At 52.2% G+C, this 21,890-nt stretch overlaps 1 protein-coding gene across 1 annotated transcript; it reads left to right on the top strand.

Moving 5' to 3' along the window:
- Positions 1-5,774: 5,774 nt before the first annotated feature.
- On the top strand, positions 5,775-17,159 carry LOC149869698 (lymphocyte antigen 6E-like). Its single transcript, XM_090040757.1, has 3 exons — positions 5,775-6,069; positions 12,579-12,698; positions 14,636-17,159. The coding sequence occupies exons 1-3, from the start codon at positions 6,018-6,020 to the stop codon at positions 14,842-14,844; spliced, it is 381 nt and encodes a 126-aa protein (XP_089896883.1). The 5' UTR covers positions 5,775-6,017; the 3' UTR covers positions 14,845-17,159.
- The last annotated feature ends 4,731 nt before the right edge of the window (positions 17,160-21,890 follow it).

Raw genomic sequence — 21,890 nt, 5'->3', positions numbered from 1 at the left:
GCTTGAGAGAGTCCAGAGGAGAGCCACGCGCATGATCAGAGGTCAGGAAAACAGATCTTACGACGACAGGCTGAGAGCCATGGGACTCTTTAGCCTGGAAAAGCGCAGGCTCAGGGGTGATCTGATGGCCACCTATAAGTTTATCGGGGTGACCACCAGGATCTGGGGGAACGTCTGTTCACCAGAGCGCCCCAAGGGATGACGAGGTCGAACGGTCACAAACTCCTGCAAGACCGTTTCAGGCTGGACATAAGGAAGAATTTCGTTCCTGTCCGAGCCCCCAAGGTCTGGAGCAGTCTGCCATCGGAGGTGGTTCAAGCACCTACATCGAACACCTTCAAGAGCAAACTGGATGCTTATCTTGCTGGGACCCTATGACCCCAGCTGACTTCCTGCCCTTTGGGCGGGGGGCTGGACTCGATGGTCTCCCGAGGTCCCTTCCAGCCCTAATGTCTATGAAATCTATGAATTAAGATGACACAGAGGGAAGAAGAGCAATCGTGGAGGATACAGAGGAGGAGATCGGATTAAAAGAACAGCCCAGCGGGACAGGGACCATCGGTGGCTGGGGGAAAAGCTGGTCGGTGTTCACAAAGGAGGATGAGCCACAGCGTGTTGGGACCGAGCTACAGACAGGCTTTTGTTTTCATTGCAAAGTCTTAATTTATGGCAGGCCCAGGAATGAGAGGCATCTCCAAAAACCTTTGAACAGGGTTGTTCTCCAGGCAAAAGAATGCATCGTCCAGGGCCAAGGAGATAAGACAGCCAGTAAAAGGAAGGGAAACTGTAAGGCTAAAAACACATCTGACTTATTGCGTGTCTGATTGTTCCTGAGCCTGACTCACTTCAGTGCAGAGGTGGGGATAATCCTACACACAAGCAGCAGTTACCTGGAATTAGCCATGCTTGGGGGAGGCGGGAGGGGGTGCTATCTTGGATACTTCACAAGTACTTCAAAGTGGGAGAAGGGGTTCGTAGGAACCCAGATTAAAAAAGCTTCATCCCAGGAGAAATCCCAGGTCTGTTTTTAACCTAAAACAGACCCAATCTGTTGGGGGTCCCAGCTGGCAGCACGGCAGAAGGGGGTTCAAAGTGGGCAGAGGCCTGGAGGCTGCGATTTGGCAGGGGCAGGAAGCCGGGAAGGGGTTAAACCTTGCTGATCTTCGGTGCCGCAGCAGCTGGGTGGCTGTGAAGGGATGTGGAAGACCCCTGGGTATGAATGATAAGACACCTGATTTCGCTTCCTTCTCCTACCGTATGTCAAAGGCGTGCTCTAACAGACCGGCCTGCCCACAGACAGCTTGCAGCTTGCAGGGAGACATCGGGGCCAGATTTCCACCTGGCCCCAAGTCCAAACCCACCGCCTCCGCTTCCTGGGTGCCTGCCTTCGCTGCAGGCTTTCCAGGAGCAGGGAACGAGGGAGGCAGTGGCTTTGCAAGGAAGAGTTTGGTTTCCTTTAGGCTACACGGAGCAAGCAAAGGGGAGCCGGGCTCTGTTTGCCCAGGGGCTGGATCCTGCACTAGGAAAAGGGGAAATCCTGAGCTCTCAACCCTGCTCTGAGGCCCCTTCCTGCATTTCACATTGCCATAAACAGTCCTCGAGGCTGGGACTGAAGCCACCCCTCTCTCGGATAAGGGACACATGGGCTGCATTTATTCTTCCCTCCCTCCTGCTGGGTCCTTCTGCCAAGTGGGATGCCCCTACCCACCCGGAGCGGCCCGGTGAACACAGCATCCTCCTGGGAGATGAGCGTGGACCCCCTCCGGCTGCGGGGGGACTCGAATCCAGCCCCGCATTTCATAGATTTCATAGACATCAGGGCTGGAAGGGACCTCGGGAGATCATCGAGTCCAGCCCCCCGCCCGAAGGGCAGGAAGTCAGCTGGGGTCGTAGGATCAAAGCTGGGGTCATAGGATTTCCGGATGGAGGGCAGCGGTCCTGGCTGCTGTGGTCCATGCAGCGCCTGACCGGGCTGGGGTGTGCGAGGCTCGGTCCGAGAGTGCCCATCAGGAGGAAGTGGTGGATATAGATGCCAAGGTGCTTGGTCCGGCCGAGACGGAGGAGATTTGGGCAGGCACAGAGCAGTGGGGGGAAACCTGGGTGCACAAGGACGTAGGAGGGGACAGGGGCAGGGCCCATTCTTGGACCGCGGTTCCTTTTGGGAATAATGGACTTAAGGCAGCTCACACGGGAAGCCTGGGACACAACTCCTCACCTACTGCCATATCCAAATCCTGAGCTGGACAAACAGGGAGGGGAAGTGCTTGAAGCAAGAGCTGCTTTGCTGGGGCTAAGCCCAGCGCTCTTCTCAAGCTGTGCTTCCTTAATCAGAAGGACGTGGATGGCCTCCGATATTGGGAGGATGCTGTTCTCACACGCCCGGTGGCCTTGGCCCTTTCCCTCTTCACCAGAACTCGCAGGCGATATCACCACCCCCTTGCCTTGCAAAAAATAAAACAAAATATGCTGCAATCTTTCAACCGAAGGATGATTGCCTCTGCTGGCTGGCTCCAAATTTCACAGCTCTTCCTGTTGAAAAAAAGGAAAGAGGGTGAGTCACGGGGACCTTGGAATTGGGGTGTGAAAACATTGGCTTATGCTATTCAAGTAAGCAGCCTGGGGGATTTGTCTGAGGCTTATTTTGAGCTAATGGCTCCATGCAAAAAGCAACTCGGAGCACGGCGGGGGTGTGGGAGTGGAGGAAGCAGAAAAGAGGAAGGCTGGAAGGGCACTGGACTTCTCTAAGTTGTCTAACGTGGGTGACTGGGCTAAGCTGTTACCCTGCGTATAAAGCATGGGGACCTCCAGCCCCAAGCTGTCCCCTCCAAGGAGGGGGCCCAAATTTAGGGCCATCTGCATTCCTGCCGTCTCCCCTCTCATAGATTCATAGACTATGACCATTGACCAGTGAATGGTGGAATCGCTCCAAGAGGATCAGGACCTTCGGCTTGGGTGTGGGGTGCCCTCCTGGGAGGTGATGGGGTGGGTTTATGGCAGACTTGGTGTCCAAGGGTCCCCTAGCAGCTCAGTCCTCCTCTCATCTCCCCCCTTCCCCTCCTCTTGCCCCAGCCCAGTGCTGTGTGGGGCCTTTGCTCTTTGCTTGCTGCTCTCCTCATCCTCCAAGTGCATGGAGCAGCACGGGGCCCCTTCCCCATGGACATGCATATCATCGCAACCCCCCGTTTCCCTGCTTTTTCCAGACATCTGGGCTTAGGCCTGACACCCTGCTGCCATTCTTCCTTGCCGTCGCACAGATTACTTCTCAGCTGCTTTCCGCCTGAAAGGCGGCTGGGACGTCTCTGCCTGCCCATGCCAGACACAACCTGCCTCTGGTGGGGTGCCCGAAAAAATAAGCAGCACCAGGGTTTCCTTGCACTACCACCAAATGCAATGGCCAAATGCAGCTGGGCAAAGCCCAATAGCCCCATCCGAAATTTGACTGAGCAGAGCTCCAGCCTCTGCCTGGCTCTGCCACCGGGCAATTATCCTGCCTCCCAGACCCATCGGTCTGGGCCTTTGGATACTCCCCAAATCCAGGCAGGCCTCCTGCATGCCAAGCCCAGGCCTGGAGGTCTTGGGGTTCAGGTCCTTCAGTCTCGCTAGAGGACATAGCACCCATGCGGCTTTGAGCAATTGAAGACATGGCCTCGTTTTGCGTTGAAGTGGGATGTGGGGGCCTGTTATGGGGGGAAGAGATGTCTCCAGAAGTGGCTCCTGGGTTTGGGGAGAGACTGCCCTTGCTCCCTTCTGCTGCCCTTCTTGCAGCTGGCAGGCGAGGTTCGTTGGGTGGATGCGGTATCTTTTATCGGACCAATTGAGGAGCTGGAAAAAAGGTCTTTGCAAGTTTTTGGGTGCAGTCGCCCTTCTTCAGGCAGGTACCGGGTGAATCGGGTGTCAAGCACCTTCCTGCAGCTGGGCCTCCCCTGAAGGTGGTTTTCTTCCTGGCAGGGGAAAGCCTTGAATGACTCGCATGGATTAGGAATTAATTTGGATGACTTGACTTGGGATACGAATGTTTTTCCTTAAAAAAAATAATAAATCTGCTTCTCCTCCATGCTCTGGAGCAGAGAGGAGAAGAAACCAGTCTGCCAGGGGGCTGGGAGGGGAGGAAAAGGCAGGGGCTGATGCATCTCTCCCGGGGGCATGGCAACGTGGAGCACGCTGTTCCTTTCTCCTCTGCCCCAGCCCCTGCCATGCAAGCCTTACGTGACACCCCCAAACCACGGCACCACGTTATCCCTATTGTACGCCAACGGGACACATACATTGACCCCTATTTTCAGGTTCAGTTTTAGGAAAACCAGCTGGGTTTTCCTCGACTCTCTCTTGATAACCCGAAATAGAGACCTTGTGCTGTTACTGACCTTCTCAAAGTCCCTGAAGCAGAAGAAAAACAAAACAAAGGAAGAAGCCAGAGGGGGAAGTGCATTGAAAACTAGCAAAGGAACAGTTGCACGGGAAATCATCTGGACTGAGTATTTTAATTGCATGCCACAAGTACCAAAGTTGGGACTGTCGGGGGTTAATGGCAGCTGGCTGATCCCATTTATATTTCAGTGGGATTTTGATGGTGGTTTTTGGAATGAGAAAAGAGCAGGGCTCCTCATCTGAACAATACACAAAAGGACGGGGGAAGTTGTAAATCACTGGAAAGCTGGGAGAGGCCGGAGCAAGGGATGCCTGCAGAGCTGGGGGTGGGGGAAGCGGTGGAAGAAGGAGCAGGCCAAGCCGCAAACAAAACAGGGCCTCCCTCCCTTGCAATGCACGGGCTCAGATAAACGCCCAGCGCCTGGCTCTGCACGTGAAAAAGTTTGCATTGACCTGCCGAGTAAACCACAGGCAGTGTTGGAGGTGGAGTTATATGGATATTTATTTTTATATATAGAAATACATATTTTTGAAAAAAAAAAAAGAAAGAAAGAAAGAAAGAAAAAAAAATTTGCAGGGATCTTTTGAGCAGAAAGGATAGGACGAGCCACAGGACATCCCTGTGCTCCAGCGAAGAGAAGGGGGAAACCTCCCATCCCAGGGGGCTTGGCATGAGCCCCACGAGCTCTGCCATGGGGCAAAGCCCAGCTTGGGTGGGAGGAAAAGGGGCAGCGTCAAGGGGCTTTTGTCCTAAGCGGGGAACAAGCCAAGAGCAACTTATCATTTTTCTTTTTGGGAAGATTTCTATCAAAACCAGCTGCCCTGGCAGAACCGCCGAGCTCGGTCCCCACCCACCGCCCAGACGCTCCCCAGGTCCCCTGTCTGGCCCCGGCCCATGGATCTGGGAAGGAGCAGACTTGCCCCATGGTCGAGCCACACAGACTGGACGATGGAGCTGTGCTCAGCCCACTTTTGCAACGGGGCCTCCCCCGATCGCTCCAGGCCTGGAAGGGACCCCAGGGTCACCGCCCCTGGGGTGCAACACTCGGGGCTCTTGTGTCCGGTGCAAAGCCCTGGGCTCGCCATGCCCTGGCCTGATGTAAGGGATAGATTTGTTCTGCTAACATGCGATGTTTTTGCCTGGGGGCCCTGCAGTTCTTCATCTCTCTCATTTCTAACACCACATCTTTATTTCCTGGAGGGGAGGCGGGGTCCGTGCCCCGGTTTCTATCCTAACCCAGGGGTGGCGGGGTGGGGGAGGTCTGAGCTGGCAGTAGCTCAAGAATGTGATTTGTGCAATTGCCTTGGATTTGTGCAGTGGAAGAGCTGCCTTGTTCCAGCAAAACCTCTGGCATGCACACTGCGTTTGGCATTTGCTCCAATTCCTGGACGCCGGTGTCAGAGAAGAGAAATGAAACAAACCCCTTCGCATTTCCTACCCGCCTGCCTTTCTCCTGGCTGCTTTTGAAAGAGGGTTAAAGCACAGGAAAAAAAAAGAAGCCATTCACGTGGGCAGACTCCCCCTCCATCACCCTGGAGTCCCCTCCCACAAGTCACCCAGGCTTTGCAGGCTCTGCTTGCAAGAGGCTGCCACCCAAACTGCCCCCAGGAGCAGCTGCCTCATCCGCTCTCTTGAAGGCTTAGCAAAGATGAAGGCTTTCCTCTTTGCCTTGCTGGCTGCGGTCCTGTGTGTGGAGCCAGGTGAGACTCTCGAAGCCATTTCTCTGGGCCAGACAAAGACAACGCAGAAGGGGAGGCAGAGAGCTGGGGAAGCAGCTAGACATGGCAGGGATTCAGGGAGGCTTTTCAGCCTCAGCGGTCGGTGGCAGGAGGTGGCTTGGCTGGGCTGCAGCTTGGGAAGGGGATGAAAACAGCTGGGATCAGGCACAGGGAGGGATTCGCCTTCCCTGAGATCAGACTTGGGTTTCCTGTTCAGTCCATCCGCTGCGTGATCTCAGGGCAGGGGAGGCAGGGGAATGGTCGCTAGCCTCAAAGTCCTGCCCAGGCAGCTCCTAGGTACAGACATTCAAAAAGCCCAAGGCAAAATTGATCTAAGTTATGTTGGGTTTTTTTTGTAGTTTGGTGAGCAAATTTTGGGCTGGGCTCTGCCATTTTTAAGCCAGTCTGCGTGTACTGAACTTCTGTTACACGTATAGACCAGGGGCTGGTCACTTATGATGTCTGTATAAAGAGCTCTGACATGCCCTCCGACGACTGGGACCCATAACATGGGGGAGCCGTGCTTCTCAGCATCCTTTTCCTTGCAGCTGCTTTTGGCCTGTCTCATCCATTAAAGAAGCTGGCATTTGAATCTGCTCTCAGGGGTAGCGGAGTCCATTGGAAATAAAGGCATTGCATCTAATTAAGTTGCAGCACTGAATGCAGAAGGAGGCTTGGATCCGGCGTTGTGCTTTTATCGAGGCGATAGAGTCGCAATCCAGGGTCCGGTGGGCACCACTAGTTGATTCCCTGGCAGTAATAGTCCTGGGGGTGTCTCAGCCTGGAAGAGGCAGTCTCCAAAGAGAAAAAGCATCTGTGAAATGGGCTTTGGTTTGATGCAAAGCCTAAAAAGAACAGGCTCTGGTTGTTAACCAGCGGGCGGTCAACTCAACAAGGTCCCGCCGTGCACTTCCTTGCTAGCGGGACTGATTTTTAATTCTCCTAAGGTAACTGCAAGGTGTTTCTCCTTTGATGCATTATGTGAGTCAACCCAAGACCATCACTAGATGCCAGGAAAAAAGGAAACTAATTCACTTTCAACCATTTGGGCTTGGGTGCGGGAAATGGGGATACTGGCCACTCTGGGATAGATGGACCTTTGGTCTGACCCCGTATGGCAACTCTAATGTCCCCAAGACATGGCCAAGTCCCCGGGGTCTGTAGCAAGAAGCCGCCATCCAGCTTCTCAGAAGTCTCCATTTGTTCTAGATTTTAGTTTTTAGCATAATATCTAACTGCGTCACAATTTCTGCCAATTCAGGATAAGGGAGTTGGCATGTCCCAGTTTTATCTGGTAAAACTCAGCCCACGGCAAGAGTTATTGCACGACGCGGCGTGCTCCAAAAACCTCTCTGGGATCAGGCAAAGACGGGTGGTTATGGATGCAATGGGAGTATTCCCTTTGCCCCCCAGAGACCCTCCTTCTTTAGCTAGCTGTTTGCTCACCTGTTGCACAGGGGTTTTGAGCTTGCTTTAGGTGGTGTATGAGCTAAAATGACAGTGGCTAGAGGTGGTTTGGGCAGAAAGTCTCATCTGACGGCGAGGGCAGGCAGCGGGAGTTTTCCCTTTGCTCCTCTGAGCTTGGAAGGAGGCTTTCAAAGGCTTCATGCTGTGCCCTTATCTTTGCAAACCAGACCCCCTACTCCGCCCAGTTTTACTGAAGTCTTAAAACTTTCCGCTGCAACGCCTAACTCTTCAGGCTTTCCAGCTCAGATATCTCCCCTGTGTAAAAGGCTCCGTTATCTGCTATCTGCAAGCCTTCCCTTCCTTTTGCTTGGGATGTTTCTCTTCTGTTTTATTCTTCCGGCATGCGCTGTGTTTTAACCCCCCTTAAATAATGCTTCCCTCTCCTTCAGGTTTTTTATTTATAGGCATTTATCATGGGCCCTTTGTTTCCTTCTCTCTTTTGTCTGAGTGCCAAGGATGATCCTTTGTTATGGGGATGACAAGAGCAGGAAGAAGCCACAAGTATGATTCAGGGCTGCACGGTGCCAGGCACTGTACGTGCCCATTCAGAGACGATCCGCGTCTCATTGTGTTTATGGACTAAATTGAGACGCACGACTTAAGTGATGCAACAGTCCATTAAACAGGGATGGGCTAGGGATGCTGTGCTGGGAACGTGGATGATACCTGGGCTAGCTAGACGTTTACAAGTCAAATCACCCTTAAAAAAATATACCCAACAATAAATGAGAAAAAAACAATATCAGCCATTAGTATGAGCAGAAACGCCCACTTGAGGTGTTTATCGTTACGGCCAAATGTAGGCATGCATGTCTTCATTTATATCTACGAGTACTTCTCCTGTTACTATTAACAACGCAGTGCTCTCGGGAGACGTGTGTGCTCTTTCTTGCTCTGCCACAGACTGCCTCTGTGACCCGGGGCACGTCACTTATTTCCCTCCATGTCTCTGTGCCCCGTCTGTAAAACATATCAGGGACGCAGGGAGGAAAAACACATTATTAAGGATGGTGAAAGCTGTGGGCTACCAAGCTAACAGGCAAGCTGGCATAGGGAGCTTGATTATCTGTGACCACGTATGTACCCAGCTTGCCTGTCAGATCACTGAGTCTGTGGCACTGACTTAAACATGCAGGCTGAAGAACCAGACCTGCCAGCATCATTCGGGGCAATCAACCGGGAGTCGCATTTGTGCTGTGTAGCAGGGCACTAAGGTGCCTGCTACTTGAAGCATAGGAATGGCCACCCAGGGGCAACCAGGAGGTGCTCGGGGCTCACACCTGTTGAGTGAGCTGACCGGAAGGGGCAGGCCTGGCTGAGGCCAGGCAAGGGGGTCCCTGCCTGCGACCAGAGGAGAAGGAGCTATGCCCTGAGTGGAAAAAGGGGAAAGTGTGAAGGTGGGTGCAGCTGGTGATACGGGGGAGAGAGGGAGCACTTGTGGTGTGGCCCAGAGGATGTTTTAGTCATGAGGCCTGCATTTAAGTTATAGTGCAGAGGCTTGTGTTTGGTGTTTGTTGTTTAACTGGAGCACCAGGTGAGGCTATTAGGGGTTGGAGGAGGCCTCATAGGGGCTCCACGGTAGCGTGGGGACCCCGGTGCCAGAGCGGGCGCAGCATCCGGGGGTGCACTGACCCCAGCCCCGAGGAAAAGGGGAGTGGAGAATCGGAGGCCAGGTAAGGCTGAGGCTGCCTGAGCCCAGAGGGGGGTCGAGACCCCCAGGAGGAGACTTGGAGCTAGGCACAGCTATGGCCACCTGATCCCCAAGGCTGCGGTAACCCCAGAGCAAAGGAGCAGTGAGAAGCCCAGAAAGTGACTTGGATGAGGGGGTAGAAAGCACCCTGTTCAAGTTTGCTGATGACACTAAGATGTGGGGGGATGTGGGTGCACTAGAAGGGTGCAATAGGCTACAAGCTGACCTTGACAGGTTGCAACGGTGGGCGGATGAGAATAGGATGGGGTTTAACACTGATAAGTGCAAGGTGTTGCACATGGGGAGGAAGAACCGGCACCACACTTACAGGTTGGGGAACTCCCCTCTTGCCAGCACGGAGACGGAAAAGGATCTTGGAGTCGTCATTGACTCCACGATGAACATGGGCCGGCAGTGTGGGGAGGCAGTCAAGAAGGCCAACCGTACCCTGTCATGCATCCACAGATGCATCTCGAGCAGGTCCAGGGAGGTGATCCTCCCCCTCGATGCGGCACTGGTCAGGCCGCAGCTGGAGTACTGCGTCCAGTTCTGGGCGCCACACTTCAAGAGGGACGTGGACGATATGGAAAGAGTTCAGAGGAGGGCCACTCGTATGATCAGGGGTCAGCAGGGCAGGCCTTATGAGGAGAGGCTACGGGACCTGAACCTGTTTAGCCTCCACAAGAGAAGGTTAAGGGGGGACCTTGTGGCCTGCTACAAACTGGTCAGGGGGGATCAGCAGGTATTGGGGGAGTCCCTGTTCCCCCGTGTGCTGCAAGGAGTGACCAGGAATAACGGTCACAAGCTGGCGGAGGGTAAGTTTAGATTAGATATTAGGAGGCGCTACTTCACAGTCAGGGCGGCTAGGGCCTGGAACCGGCTTCCAGGGGAAGTAGTGCAGGCTCCTAGCCTGGGGATTTTTAAAAGGAAGTTAGATGAGCACCTTGCCGGGGTCATCTGACCCCGGTGCTCTTTCCTGCTAAGGCAGGGGGTCGGACTGGATGATCTACCTAGGTCCCTTCCGACTCTAGCTACTATGAAACTATGAAACTATGAAAGGGGGCTGCAGAAAGACCAAGTGCCTGTGGGGCGCGGCTGAGAGATAAGGCTGCGGAGGGCCTGACCGCTAGAGAAGGCGCAGAGAGTGAGATAGACCAAACAACTTCCGGTCCATCAGCGAGGCTTGGGGCGTGGTACAGGGGTGGTTGGAGCCACGCATAGCCCACAAGGCCGGGGTGCCCAGGAACACCCGTTAGCAGAGCTGGGCTAATATATAGGAGGATAACCGTGTCCAGGGAACTGAAGAGGCAGCCTCCCTAATTACATAACTGGCATCAAAGACGTGGCAGGCGAGATTGAGGGTGCATCGCAGACCGACTTGGCACGGTAGGGGGCGCTAGGGGAGAGCACGACGACCCTAGGACGTTTTCCCCTGTCTGGTACATGCTGGATCCCCTTTCAGGGTCATAGATTTCATAGACATCAGGGCTGGAAGGGACCTCGGGAGATCATCGGGTCCAGCCCCCTGCCCAAAGGGCAGGAAGTCAGCTGGGGTCATAGGATCCCAGCAAGATAAGCATCCAGTTTACTCTTGGCTCATCGAGCCATTTATCCAGTGCTTGCCAGTAGGCCTATAGGCATGGCTGATTCAGTAAGGTACCCAGGTTGTAGCCATACTGGTTTCTAGGAAAAAACAATCAGGACTCTTGGTGGTGGCGATATCTTTTATTAGACCAACAAGATTTTTGAAAAAAAAAAAAAAGTTGCAAGAATTTTTTTTTTGCAAAAAATTTAGTTGGCTTAATAAAAGATATTGCCTCTACCACCAGTCCTGATTGATTCAGTAAGGGGCACTCCATCAGCCTCCATGGGTTTTAAGTCTGACCAGCGACTCTGTTACCCTGCAATGCTCGGGGTACCTAAAAGCGCTTTGGAAACCTGCTGAGAAACCAGTCCCTGCAGCCAGGAGCCGCAGTCAGACAATGAAAGATGTGACTGCATATGCTGGATAGGAAGTTGTGGGGGTGGAAGTTATTGAACAGGTTCTTTAGCCTGGAAAAGCGCAGGCTCAGGGGTGATCTGATGGCCACCTATAAGTTTATCAGGGGTGACCACCAGGATCTGGGGGAACGTCTGTTCACCAGAGCGCCCCAAGGGATGACGAGGTCGAACGGTCACAAACTCCTGCAAGACCGCTTCAGGCTGGACACAAGGAAGAATTTCTTTCCTGTCCGAGCCCCCAAGGTCTGGAGCAGTCTGCCAGCGGAGGTGGTTCAAGCACCTACATTGAACACCGTCAAGAGTAAACTGGATGCTTATCTTGCTGGGATCCTGTGACCCCAGCTGACTTCCTGCCCTTTGGGCAGGGGGCTGGACTCGATCTCCCAAGGTCCCTTCCAGCCCTGATGTCTATGAAATCTATGAAATCTATAATTATTTCTTCACATTGCTTATCTGCCCTGACCTCAGGTATCCTCCTGAATGTAATTGCATCAGTCACAGATGCTTTTCTTCTCGCTGTTTTTAAAATTTCCGCCGGAATTATCAATGCCTTTAAGATATAAGAGTATCTTATTCATCTTGTGTTTATTATGCCAGGTAGCCCCTAGCAGGCCCAGGCACAAGCAAGGACTCTGCTGTGCTCGGTGCTGTACAGACACAGAACAAAAGGACAGTCCCTTGCCTAACGAGTTTGCAATCTTTGTGCTCAGCAATAAAAATAGGGGAGGACTCTAAGTTATAGCCAGAAGCCCCAACACAGTTGTGCTCTTATGGCCATATATATTTAAAAGATCAGTCCTCTCAGGACTGCATGGCCCCGTGCAGAGCCCAGGTCTGCCATCGTGTCTCACCCTGAGCCCCACTAAAATCTCACCCTTATTTTCATCTGACCTGCAAAAAGCAGAGCTCATGCTTCCTGGCTAGGGTCTGGGGGGCACATCTCTTGGAGGAGACAGTGGCTACATGGGCACGGAGAACGGGGTAGTCCGAGGTGACCGAGAGATCTTATGTCCCAGCTTTAGGCCTGTACAGTTCAAACTACTCAAAACAGATAACGGGTTTGACTGAGATCTGGCGATGGGCAAGGCCAGTTAGCCCACATTAAATACCTGCTGAAGTATCCAGATGGCCTCATGTGTGAACAGCTGTCCCTATTTTGATGCGAGTCAAATCTCAAACTCATCAGGCCCAGATTAAACCAGTTATCTGTTTTTAGCCTTAAAAACAAACACTTTTTGCTGTAATTTGGAGCCATTTCCAGTTGCACTATCACACCGTAGGGCAGTGCATGATTCCAGAAGGGGATGAACCAACACATGCTTTCCCGTTGCAGCTCACTTGCTGGTTTGCTTCACCTGCAAGGACGCGTCCTCCAACTGGGCCTGTCTGACACCAGCGACATGCAGCGAAGGGGAAAATCACTGTGTGACGACTTATTTCAGCGCGAGCGTCGGTGAGTCTGGGCCCCTCTTCTTGCCTGGCTTCTGTTTTCTGCTCCCAGCTGGGGTTGCTGCTCCTGGAAACAACGAGGCGGGAGGTTTCAGAGGAGGAGCTGCACGTCTTGTGCAGAAGGGGCCACGGCATGGAAGCGTGGTAGCGCCTCCGTGGTCCGGGTGAAGGGGCAGGACCCCGGGGACATGGGAACGATGTCCCCTTCTCCTCCCTCCATGGACCTTAGGGGAGGGAAGAGGAAAGAGGCATCCAGCTTAGGGATTTTCAGCTGCCTATTTGCAGCCTTGTCTCCACAACCAGCTTTGGGCAAGGTGTCTGCTTCTCTCCACCATTTATAGGGGGGATAAAAGGATGGCTGCCTGTCTCCTCGTCTGCAGGCGGGGAATGGCCTTGCTCTGTGGAGGGGAATGATGGTCGCCAGCCCCCTGCTTTGGCTCTGTCACCCCAGCATATAGCAGTGGGCACGGCTGCCTGACCCCGCAGCTCTCCTGGGAAGGGAGGTTGTGCCCTATAGCTGGGTCCAGCTTGCCCCTGACTAGAAATGGGGGCAAGTGTACTGCCATTGCACAGGCCATTCAAAACCTGCCACCCGTGACCCGCAGCCCTTGCATTGCACAGAAATAAGCCAGGAGGCAGTGTTAAGACACACACTTCCTATGCAGGCAAGGGGTTTCCTTGCATTCATGTTTGCACGGGAGGACGCACAGGCACAGCAGGGTGTGCATGCACAAAAGGAAGCAGGGCTGAAGCCTGGCTAAGGATACTGATTCAGGCAGTGCTGCTACCTTTTTTTTGAGGCACTGGGTCATTGGTCACAGCTCAGGCCAGGGATTTTTGCCCTGCACCGATGTTGGTACTAGAAACCCAGAGGTACCTGGATCTCATTCAGGGTCATACCAGTCACCACGTTAGGAGCCAGGAGTTTTTCCCTTAAACCATGGCAGCTTTGCATAGCAGAGGTTAGGGCCCTTTGCCTAGGTTTCTCTGAGCATCTTCTAGGGGTGCACTGATTAGAGGTTTTGGGGGCTGATACCGGTATCGGTAGAGATGCACCGACAGGGATTGTAGGGGCAGCGCTGGGAGGGAGCTACGGCAAAATGTGGGGTGGCTGGAGCCCCCTCTGTAGCCCCTGCTCTGGGCCCAGCCCCTGGCTTAGTTTCATAGTTTCATAGTAGCTAGAGTCGGAAGGGACCTAGGTAGATCATCTAGTCCGACCCCCTGCCTTGGCAGGAAAGAGCACCGGGGTCAGGCTTATTTTGGTATGTTGGGTACTGTGCTTTTTAGTTTGCAAACATGTTGCATGACATGAACCATTTTACCCCAGGACAAAGTGCAATTCTGCCGTTGTCCCGGGATAAATCCAGAAAGGGTTCATGGGAGAAGAAGTACTAATAGTTCCTCCTGGGGCCCTGCAGAATCTGTCTGGACTGTTATCCTGGGTCTACACTGAGTCGATGGCAGAAAGGTGGCAGTGCATTTGGGCACCCACTAAACCCCGATTGGAAGGGTGATTGTGTGTACACGTCAATCCCAGGAGATTTCTGTTCTGGGATAAACCCAGCCACAATTTGCCCAAATGCAGCATCTGTTCCTAACCTTAGATGCGCATGAGGGTTTGAAGTGGGGATTTTGGGGAGTCCTTGTCCTAACAATAGCCTGCAAGTGCAAGAGAGACTTGCAAGTGCAATAGCCTGCAAGTGCCCAGGGACCCTCTTCCTGCCCTGGGTCCTATGCCTAGCATCGCAGCAACGACCGCAGCAGCTGGGCATCCTTGACGAACAAGAACCCGCTGAGATTAAATCGATTAAGTAGCAGGACGTGCATTCCCCATTGCTCATGCTCCCTTAGCTCCTTCAGTACAGCCGTCCCCCCCGCAAGTTACCTGAACTCCAGGGGACTTTTTAACTTTGATTCTCTCTCTTTCCTCCTCCTGTGAAGGCAGCCAGTCTGGGCAGAGCATCTCCAAGGGCTGTGCACCCTTCTGCCCAAATGCTGGGATTAACATCGGGCTTGCGGCGGCCTCTGTGACATGCTGCGATTCCTTCCTGTGCAACTTCAGTGGGGCCGGCAGCGTGAAAGCCAGTTACACAGTGATGGCCGTGGGCATCCTGGCCAGCATCATCTGCATCCTCCGGGTCGGCGCGTAACGGGGCCTGGGAAGAAAGGATTTGCTGCCCTGAAGAGCCTGAGCTCCCCCAGTGAGGCTTCAGCCACCCACTTTGTGCAAAGCTCTCTTGGGCTGTGACCACCTATGGTGCCCTTTCTTCCAAGTACTATCCCAGACCCAATATAGCCAATATTTCCTCTCTCACTTGGTGCCCCACTTCGCGGCTCGGCAGATCTAGAAAGTTGCCTCGTCTAATTCTGGTACTCGAGATTTGGGAAGCTCAGATGGATAAAGACCTCCCCACCCCCCACAGACAAACCCAACTGCACCTACCAGGAAATGGTGGAGGATGCTGTGGTGGGGTTTTTAACCCATCTTCCCAGGTGATAGGGCTCGTTCAACTGTAGTTGGACTCGCAGGGAAAACTTTTACCGGGTACCTTCCCACACGGGGTGCCGCCGCGGCGGAGATGTTTCCACGCGATGGATCTGTACAAATGCCAGATACCAGGAACGCATGATTGCCATGCAAGCCCACCCCCGCCTCCCCGCCCCTCTCTTCTCCTCTCCCCAGGCAGCTGGATTCTGCTGTTTTCTAAATCGTTTCCTCTAACCCTTGGCTAACGTTTCTTCTATAGACGACGGATGAGCTGTATCATGCCCCACTGCACCAATGTGGGCACTAGGCCTGAATAAACCCCTTTCCTGCTGTTGCCTGACCCTGGATGCATCGCGTATTTGTTTCTGTGCTGAAACGAGGGGGTAAGAAGAGCGTCGGTGCAGCGTCTTGGGCCCTAGACTTCTGCTCTGTATTTGTCCCATCACCCATAGCACCTACTCTCCATGCCCCATCACCCTAATGCACCCGCTCTCCACGCCATCCCTCACCTTCGTGCCCAGCTCTGGTTTCTCTGCGTGGCCCCATTTGCTGCCCCCTGTCCTTTCCCTCCACGAAGGCCCTGCCGGATATGATGCACGACAAACTCGGCCCGTTACAAAGCACGAGTGTAAGTCAAAGGCTAGGCTTCAAGAGGGGGACAAAGCCACCGAGGGATTACCCTGTGCCTTGCAATGCCTCAAAGGCTTGCGTGCCTCAGTTTTTCCTCTGCAGAAAAGGCGATAAAGGCTGAGCGGATTCCAGGCCCAAAGTTTCATAGTTGTTAGAGGCTGCGAGAGACCTTACAGATCACTGGGTCCAGGCCTCCGGAGGTAACAAAAGCTCAAACCAGCCTGTGCACATAGATGGGCACCCGCCAGACTGTCTGTGTTAGGAATATGGGGGTCCATAAATGGAAGAAGTGGGATTGAGGTTGGAAGCTCCTTTCCCCTCCTGGCAGATGCCCCCACTCTTGCCAAGATCAGCTATAACACGTGGGTAGCTTCTTCCTCCTGGCTCTGCCAACTCTCCTGACCACACTGGACCCTGCTAAACCCCCAGGCATCTCCCTCCTGGGACGTGTTGAAGACCCCGGATAGACAAAGCCTTGGCAGGGATGGTGTGATCGGGGCTGGTCCCTCTTGGAGCAGAGGGTTGGACTAGATGTCCGCTGACTGGGAAAGTTGAGTTCATAAAAATTATACTACAAAATATCACCGACAAATGCACAGAACAAGGCGAGATAAGTTTGCCATTAGGATTTTCAGAAAAAAAACTCACGAGGTGTCGCTTGCAGCTTATCTTAGTACACCTCTGGTGATTTTAAACAGGCTCCCATGTGTCTGGCATTTGACTGTGTTAAATGTCTATCCTTGATTAATGACTATGGTAAATATACTTCGTTATAATTAACTCACATTTATGTGCAGGAAGGGACATTTTGCGTATGGGGCTTGATAGTTGTCTCCTGATTTACTTTTGTTTTTCCTCTGTGGTTCCCTTGATCTTCCAAGGACAAGTCTTGAAAAACGCTGCGTGTTTCTTCTGGTCGTTAACTCATTTCCTGACACGCTCCAACTCAGCAGGGTTTGATAATCTCTTGTTACTGAGTAAGGTCATTCTCTCAAAACTGGGCCTTTCCAATAACGAATAACGAACAGTTGAAAACAGGACCTTCCTGTTCATTATTGCATGATTGGTTGTTTTTTTCACTCATCTACCCAAAATGCTTTGAAAACATGGAGCTATAGGGTATTAAGAGGAACGAAGCAGCTATCAGGAGTGAGAAACCATTCAAGGCAAGACTTACGTGTCCAGCTGATCTTCCAGCGACGGATCCATGCCTTAAAAAGCTGAAAAGAGTGAAAGCACCTCTTTGCCTGTATTGCTATTGCTTTTACAGATAAACATACTGGACTTTTGCTTTAGGCTCCTTTAATAGTAAATAGTCCTAAGTGAATAAAGCTTTTTTGTCATTTATTGGATCGGCGGTGTCAATCCTTTAATTCCCAGGCCTAGTCTTTTTTTTTTTTAGGTATGTGGGGAGTAAAACGAAGGCGCAGGGCAGCATGAGATGCCTCCCAAACAAGCAGGAGCAATTAGTGACAGATGGGGGGGACAGGGCTGAGCTCTTCAATGAGTTTTTTGCCTCGGTGTTCCTGAACGAGGGTCAAGACGAGTCTCCTAATGGGCTCTTAGATGGCCATCAGAGGGACGCCAGCCCACCGACTGTCGACGCTGACCTGGTGCAGAGTCACTCGGATGGACTGGACATGTTCAAGTCGGCAGGGCCGGGCAAGATGCATCCAAGGGCACTGAAGGAATTGGCTTGTGTCATAGCAGAGCCGCTGGCACGGCTATTTGAGACCTCCTGGTGCTCAGGTCAGGTCCCGGCAGACTGGGAAAGGGCCAACGTGGTCCCTATTTTCAAAAGGGGAGGAAGGAGGATCTGAGTCATTATAGGCCAGTTAGTCTCACCTCCATCCTTGGAAAGGTCTTTGAAAAGATTATGAAGGATCATATTTGTGGGAGTCCAGCGGGAAAAATAATGCAGCTGGGAAACTAGCCTGGATTCATAGCAGGCAGATCATGCCTGACCAACCTGGGTCACAAAATGCTTAGACGCAGGAGTAGAGGTGGATGTTGTTTTTGGCCTTCGATACCGTATCTCGTCCCATTCTCATCAATAAATGAAGAGGCCGTGACATAGATGTGTACACGGTCCGGTGGGTGGCCAATTGGCTCGGGGGTCGCACCCAGAGTGTGGCAGTAGATGGGTCGGTATCGACCTGGAGGGATGCGGGCAGCGGGGTCCCGCAGGGCTCAGTCCTTGGCCCTGTACGCTTCAATATCTTCATCAGTCACTTGGACAAGGGAGTGACGTGTACTCGGTCCACGTTTGCGGAGGATACTAAATTGTGGGGTGAAGTGCACACCCGGGAGGGCAGGGAACGATTGCAGGCAGACCTGGACAGGTTAGAAAAGCGGGCAGTGCACAATAGGATGCAGTGCAAGGATGATGAGTGCAGAGTGCTGCACCTAGGATGCAAAAACATCCAGCACGTCGACTGGCTGGGCAGTGACCTTCTCAGCTGCACAGAAGAGGAAAGGGATCTCGGAGTCGCAGTGGATCCAAGATGAACACGAGTCCTCAGTGTGACGACATCATCCGCAAAGCTAACTGCACTTTACCATGCACCAGCAGATGCATGATGAATAGATCCAGGGAGGTGACCCTTCCCCTCGATGCAGCGCTGCTCAGACCGCAGTTGGAGCATGCATCCAGTTCTGGGCGCCGCACTTCAAGAAGGACGTGGATAGACCCAAGAGGGTCCAGAGGAGGCCACTCGTGTGGTCAGGGGCTTACAGGACAAGCCCAACGAGGAGAGACTGAGGGACCTGGACCTCTTCAGCCTCCGCAAGAGACGGCTGAGGGGATCTTGTGGCCACCTACAAATTCGTGAGGGGGACGCAGCCAGGGATCGGAGATGCTCTGTTCACCAGGGCTCCTCTTGGGTAACAAGGAGCAATAGTCACAAACTGACAGAGAGCAGATTTAGGCTGGACATCAGGAAGAACGTCTTCATGGTAAGGGTGCCCAAAACTGGAATGGGCTCCAAGGGGGTGGTGCTCTCCCCTACCGTGGGGGTCTTCAGGAGAAGGCTGGATAGGCATCTGGCTGGGATCGTCTGACCCAGCGCTCTTTCCTGCCCAGGCAGGGGGTCAGACTCATCTGTTGAGGTCCCTTCTGACCCAAGCATCTGTGAATCTATGTCTTGCTGACCACCATGCCACCCGGCTTTTAACTGGAGACCCTTCTCGAGGCCTGGGGCAAGCTGTGGGCCACTGGTGCCAGGGATATTGTTGCAGCAAATATCTACAATGGCAAATCAGGGTGAGCAGGAGAAAGGCAGGGATGGACGCAGTGTGCAGCCCATGATCGAAGCACCTCCCCTCTGGGTCTAGACCAGAGCTATGGCACCCTGGGGTGCATTGCTATCCTTTCCAGGGCGATGCACAATGCTAGCTGGGCAATCTCAATGCACAGGATAAACCCAGAGATTTACTGTTGCTGGTTGAGCTGGGTGCGATGAGGCGGTGATCTCTCTCTGCTTCTCCTGGCGTGCACATTTTGCTGGCAAATTCTGCTAGTTCTTATACTGTTTAATTGTATAACTTCAAAGCATTTTTCCTAGGTAGTTGGCCGATTACAGTCCAAATAAACAGGGAGGAAAAGGTGTTCATCATACCATAAGCGTTAATTGCCTGGCTGCTGCTCTTGCAATGTCTAGGTGTAAAAATGCGTGCATCTCTGCAGACCCTGCAGTTGTAGGTCAATTTACAGGCGAGGGGCCTGAGCAGTCAGACAGGATACTTCGAGGTGTCACCAAACCTGTCTTGGGGTATTTGGATATCAGTGGAGCATATTTGCAGTAGTTTGTACAGGTGAGGGTTTGTTTTTCAAACTCCAGACATACATTGAATGGTTCAGACATTTTTAACACCCTACACCTTAGGATGCTTGTTGGGAGAAGTGTTTGTCAGGTACAGGGCATCTTTTCTGTATCTTGTACATGTTTCTCTTGAGATGCATATTTAGCCTTTTGTTTCCTTGAGCTGCTCGGGCAATTGAAATGCATATGTAGCTTTCTTGCCTTCCTGGCTTCTGAGACACGCGCACGTGATGAGCGTGGCAGTTCTCTGTTGACCATTTTCTTGATTTGACATAATCTAGCACAGAGAATAAAACCAGTTAGGGTTGCTCTATTTTGTATGGTCCCAGCTCCCACTTTGCATTTTTGTGCAACATGCACTGTTATTTTAATTTGGTCACAAAAATTTTATGTGCAGGCTTGGCCGAGCTGTTGCTGTGTTCACGATCAACAGGACACAAAGCCTCACCTGGGATGATGCACTTGGGGCTGGTCCTGCTTGGAGCAGGGGGTTGCACCAGATGGGACCTCCTGAGCTCCCTTCATACCCTCATTTTCTATGATTATGATTTTAAATAGGACTCCAGAGTGGTAAAAGGATTTTGACCTGCTGTGGTCTTTCTTTTGAGAGAAAGAGAGAACTGCAGACCTGCTCGGCACCAGCAGCCGGTCTCAGCAGCTGAAGCGCAGGTGTCTTATGCTCAACACGCCCGACTTTCACAGCTTGTGCTCTCACCGTGTCAGATGTGACAGTGCAGTAGTAGATGCGACATCCTGGAGTCATAAGGCAAAATAGAAACTTCAGCTCTCAGTTAAAAAGGAAAATGTCTTCAGCCTTCCCGGGTCGCAGAGAGAAGCTTTGAAGAGGAGAAGAAATGCAAAACTCTAAAACTCTTGGTTCACAGATGATGACATAATAATAATAAAAATAATGACAGGTATCATCTTTGAGTCAAACATTTTCAAGTTTTGCATTTCTTTTTGTCTCAGACCAACATGGCTACGAAATACATCCTTGAAGATGCGACGTGCCCCTCTCCCCCCGCAGCAAATCACAATCTGATACAGTGAGCAAGCAGGACTAGAAGCAGCCCACATTTATCACTCCTCGCAGATTTGGGGAGGTTGTAAAGCCAAACTCACCACGTTGGCAACAGCGGATGGGGACGTGGGGATTTTCCAACTCTGGGCGTTGGTGGTGGCATTTGGTAAGATCAGGGATTCTCACCCAGGGTGCCACAACACCCTGTGGTGCCTTGAGATCCTTTCAAGAGTGCCTTGGGATGCTACACAGTGTTACCACTGTTAGGTGTGCAAACAAGGTCCACAAGGTAAATTTGGAGACTGTAAATGGGAATCCACAGTGTTAAGGACATTCTGGCCGTGTCCATGCGAGACGCTGCCTACACAGTAGCTCACTATTACTGCGCAGTCGCCTCCATGATGCAAAGCTACTGCATCGCCCGAAAGCCATTCAGAAATGCTACTGTGCATTAGCTCCAATTATTGCATAGTCATTTAGTACTTATGTATGCAAATAGTGAATGATTGCACAGTAACAACTGCGCAGTCAGCGTCTCACATAGACACGGCCTCTGGCACGTCGTGGTCTTTCTGAGTTGTTTGCAACAGGAAAACTGCTCCTTTATTTTTCCACAGTTAAAAAAAAAAAAAAAAGGGCAAAATCTGGGAGCTGGCATTTTCCAAGGGGTGCCTCAAATTTAAAAAAAGGTTGTGAACTACTGGCTTAGACAGGTGGAGAGGCGCGGCAGGCCCCAAACTCATGAGCGATGGGTCGGTTTCTAGATGAATGGAGTTGCAGGAATAGGAATGGACGAGACGAGAGAGCAAGGCGCCAGGTATGCTCTACCCAAAGATTAGCACCACCAAGCACACTTTCCCTAACAGGGGGAGGCTGTCCTGCACCAGACTTCGGAGTGTACTTTGTACTAAGTCAATTCCAAGCCCAGAAGTAGCTGCGTTTCATTTTTCTTTTATTTTTTTCTTTAAAATTTGTATTGCTGTTTTAAAAATGAAACACAAACATCAGCAAAATGCACGTGCACCAGACTATACATACCAACCTGAACTATATACGCATCTGTCCCAAATGATAAGTGATAAGGGGGATGCAGTGGACAAAGAGACCCTAGGATCAGAGAGCCACGAGCTCAGGTAAGCACTAAGGGCCTGACAGACATCAGGACTGGGGGTACCAAGGGCACCCATCGGGGCTTAAATGTCTCTACAGTAATGCTAGGGGCATGGGGAACAAGCA

The sequence above is a fragment of the Crocodylus siamensis genome, chromosome 3 (genome assembly GCF_052110815.1).
Source record: "Crocodylus siamensis isolate JL-2025a chromosome 3, ASM5211081v1, whole genome shotgun sequence".
Lineage (NCBI taxonomy): Eukaryota > Metazoa > Chordata > Crocodylia > Crocodylidae > Crocodylus > Crocodylus siamensis.
Note: the sequence above shows the minus strand (reverse complement) of the source record. Positions and strands in the feature narration are given on the sequence as shown.

What these genes read in the sequence shown, in the direction of transcription:
- LOC149869698 (XM_090040757.1), top strand. Translation starts at nt 6,018, where the DNA reads ATGAAGGCTTTCCTCTTTGCCTTGCTGGCTGCGGTCCTGTGTGTGGAG. An exon ending in GGTCCTGTGTGTGGAGCCAG is followed by an intron (nt 6,070 to 12,578) that starts GTGAGACTCTCG and finishes TTCCCGTTGCAG; the next exon opens with CTCACTTGCTGGTTTGCTTC. An exon ending in TTATTTCAGCGCGAGCGTCG is followed by an intron (nt 12,699 to 14,635) that starts GTGAGTCTGGGC and finishes CCTCCTGTGAAG; the next exon opens with GCAGCCAGTCTGGGCAGAGC.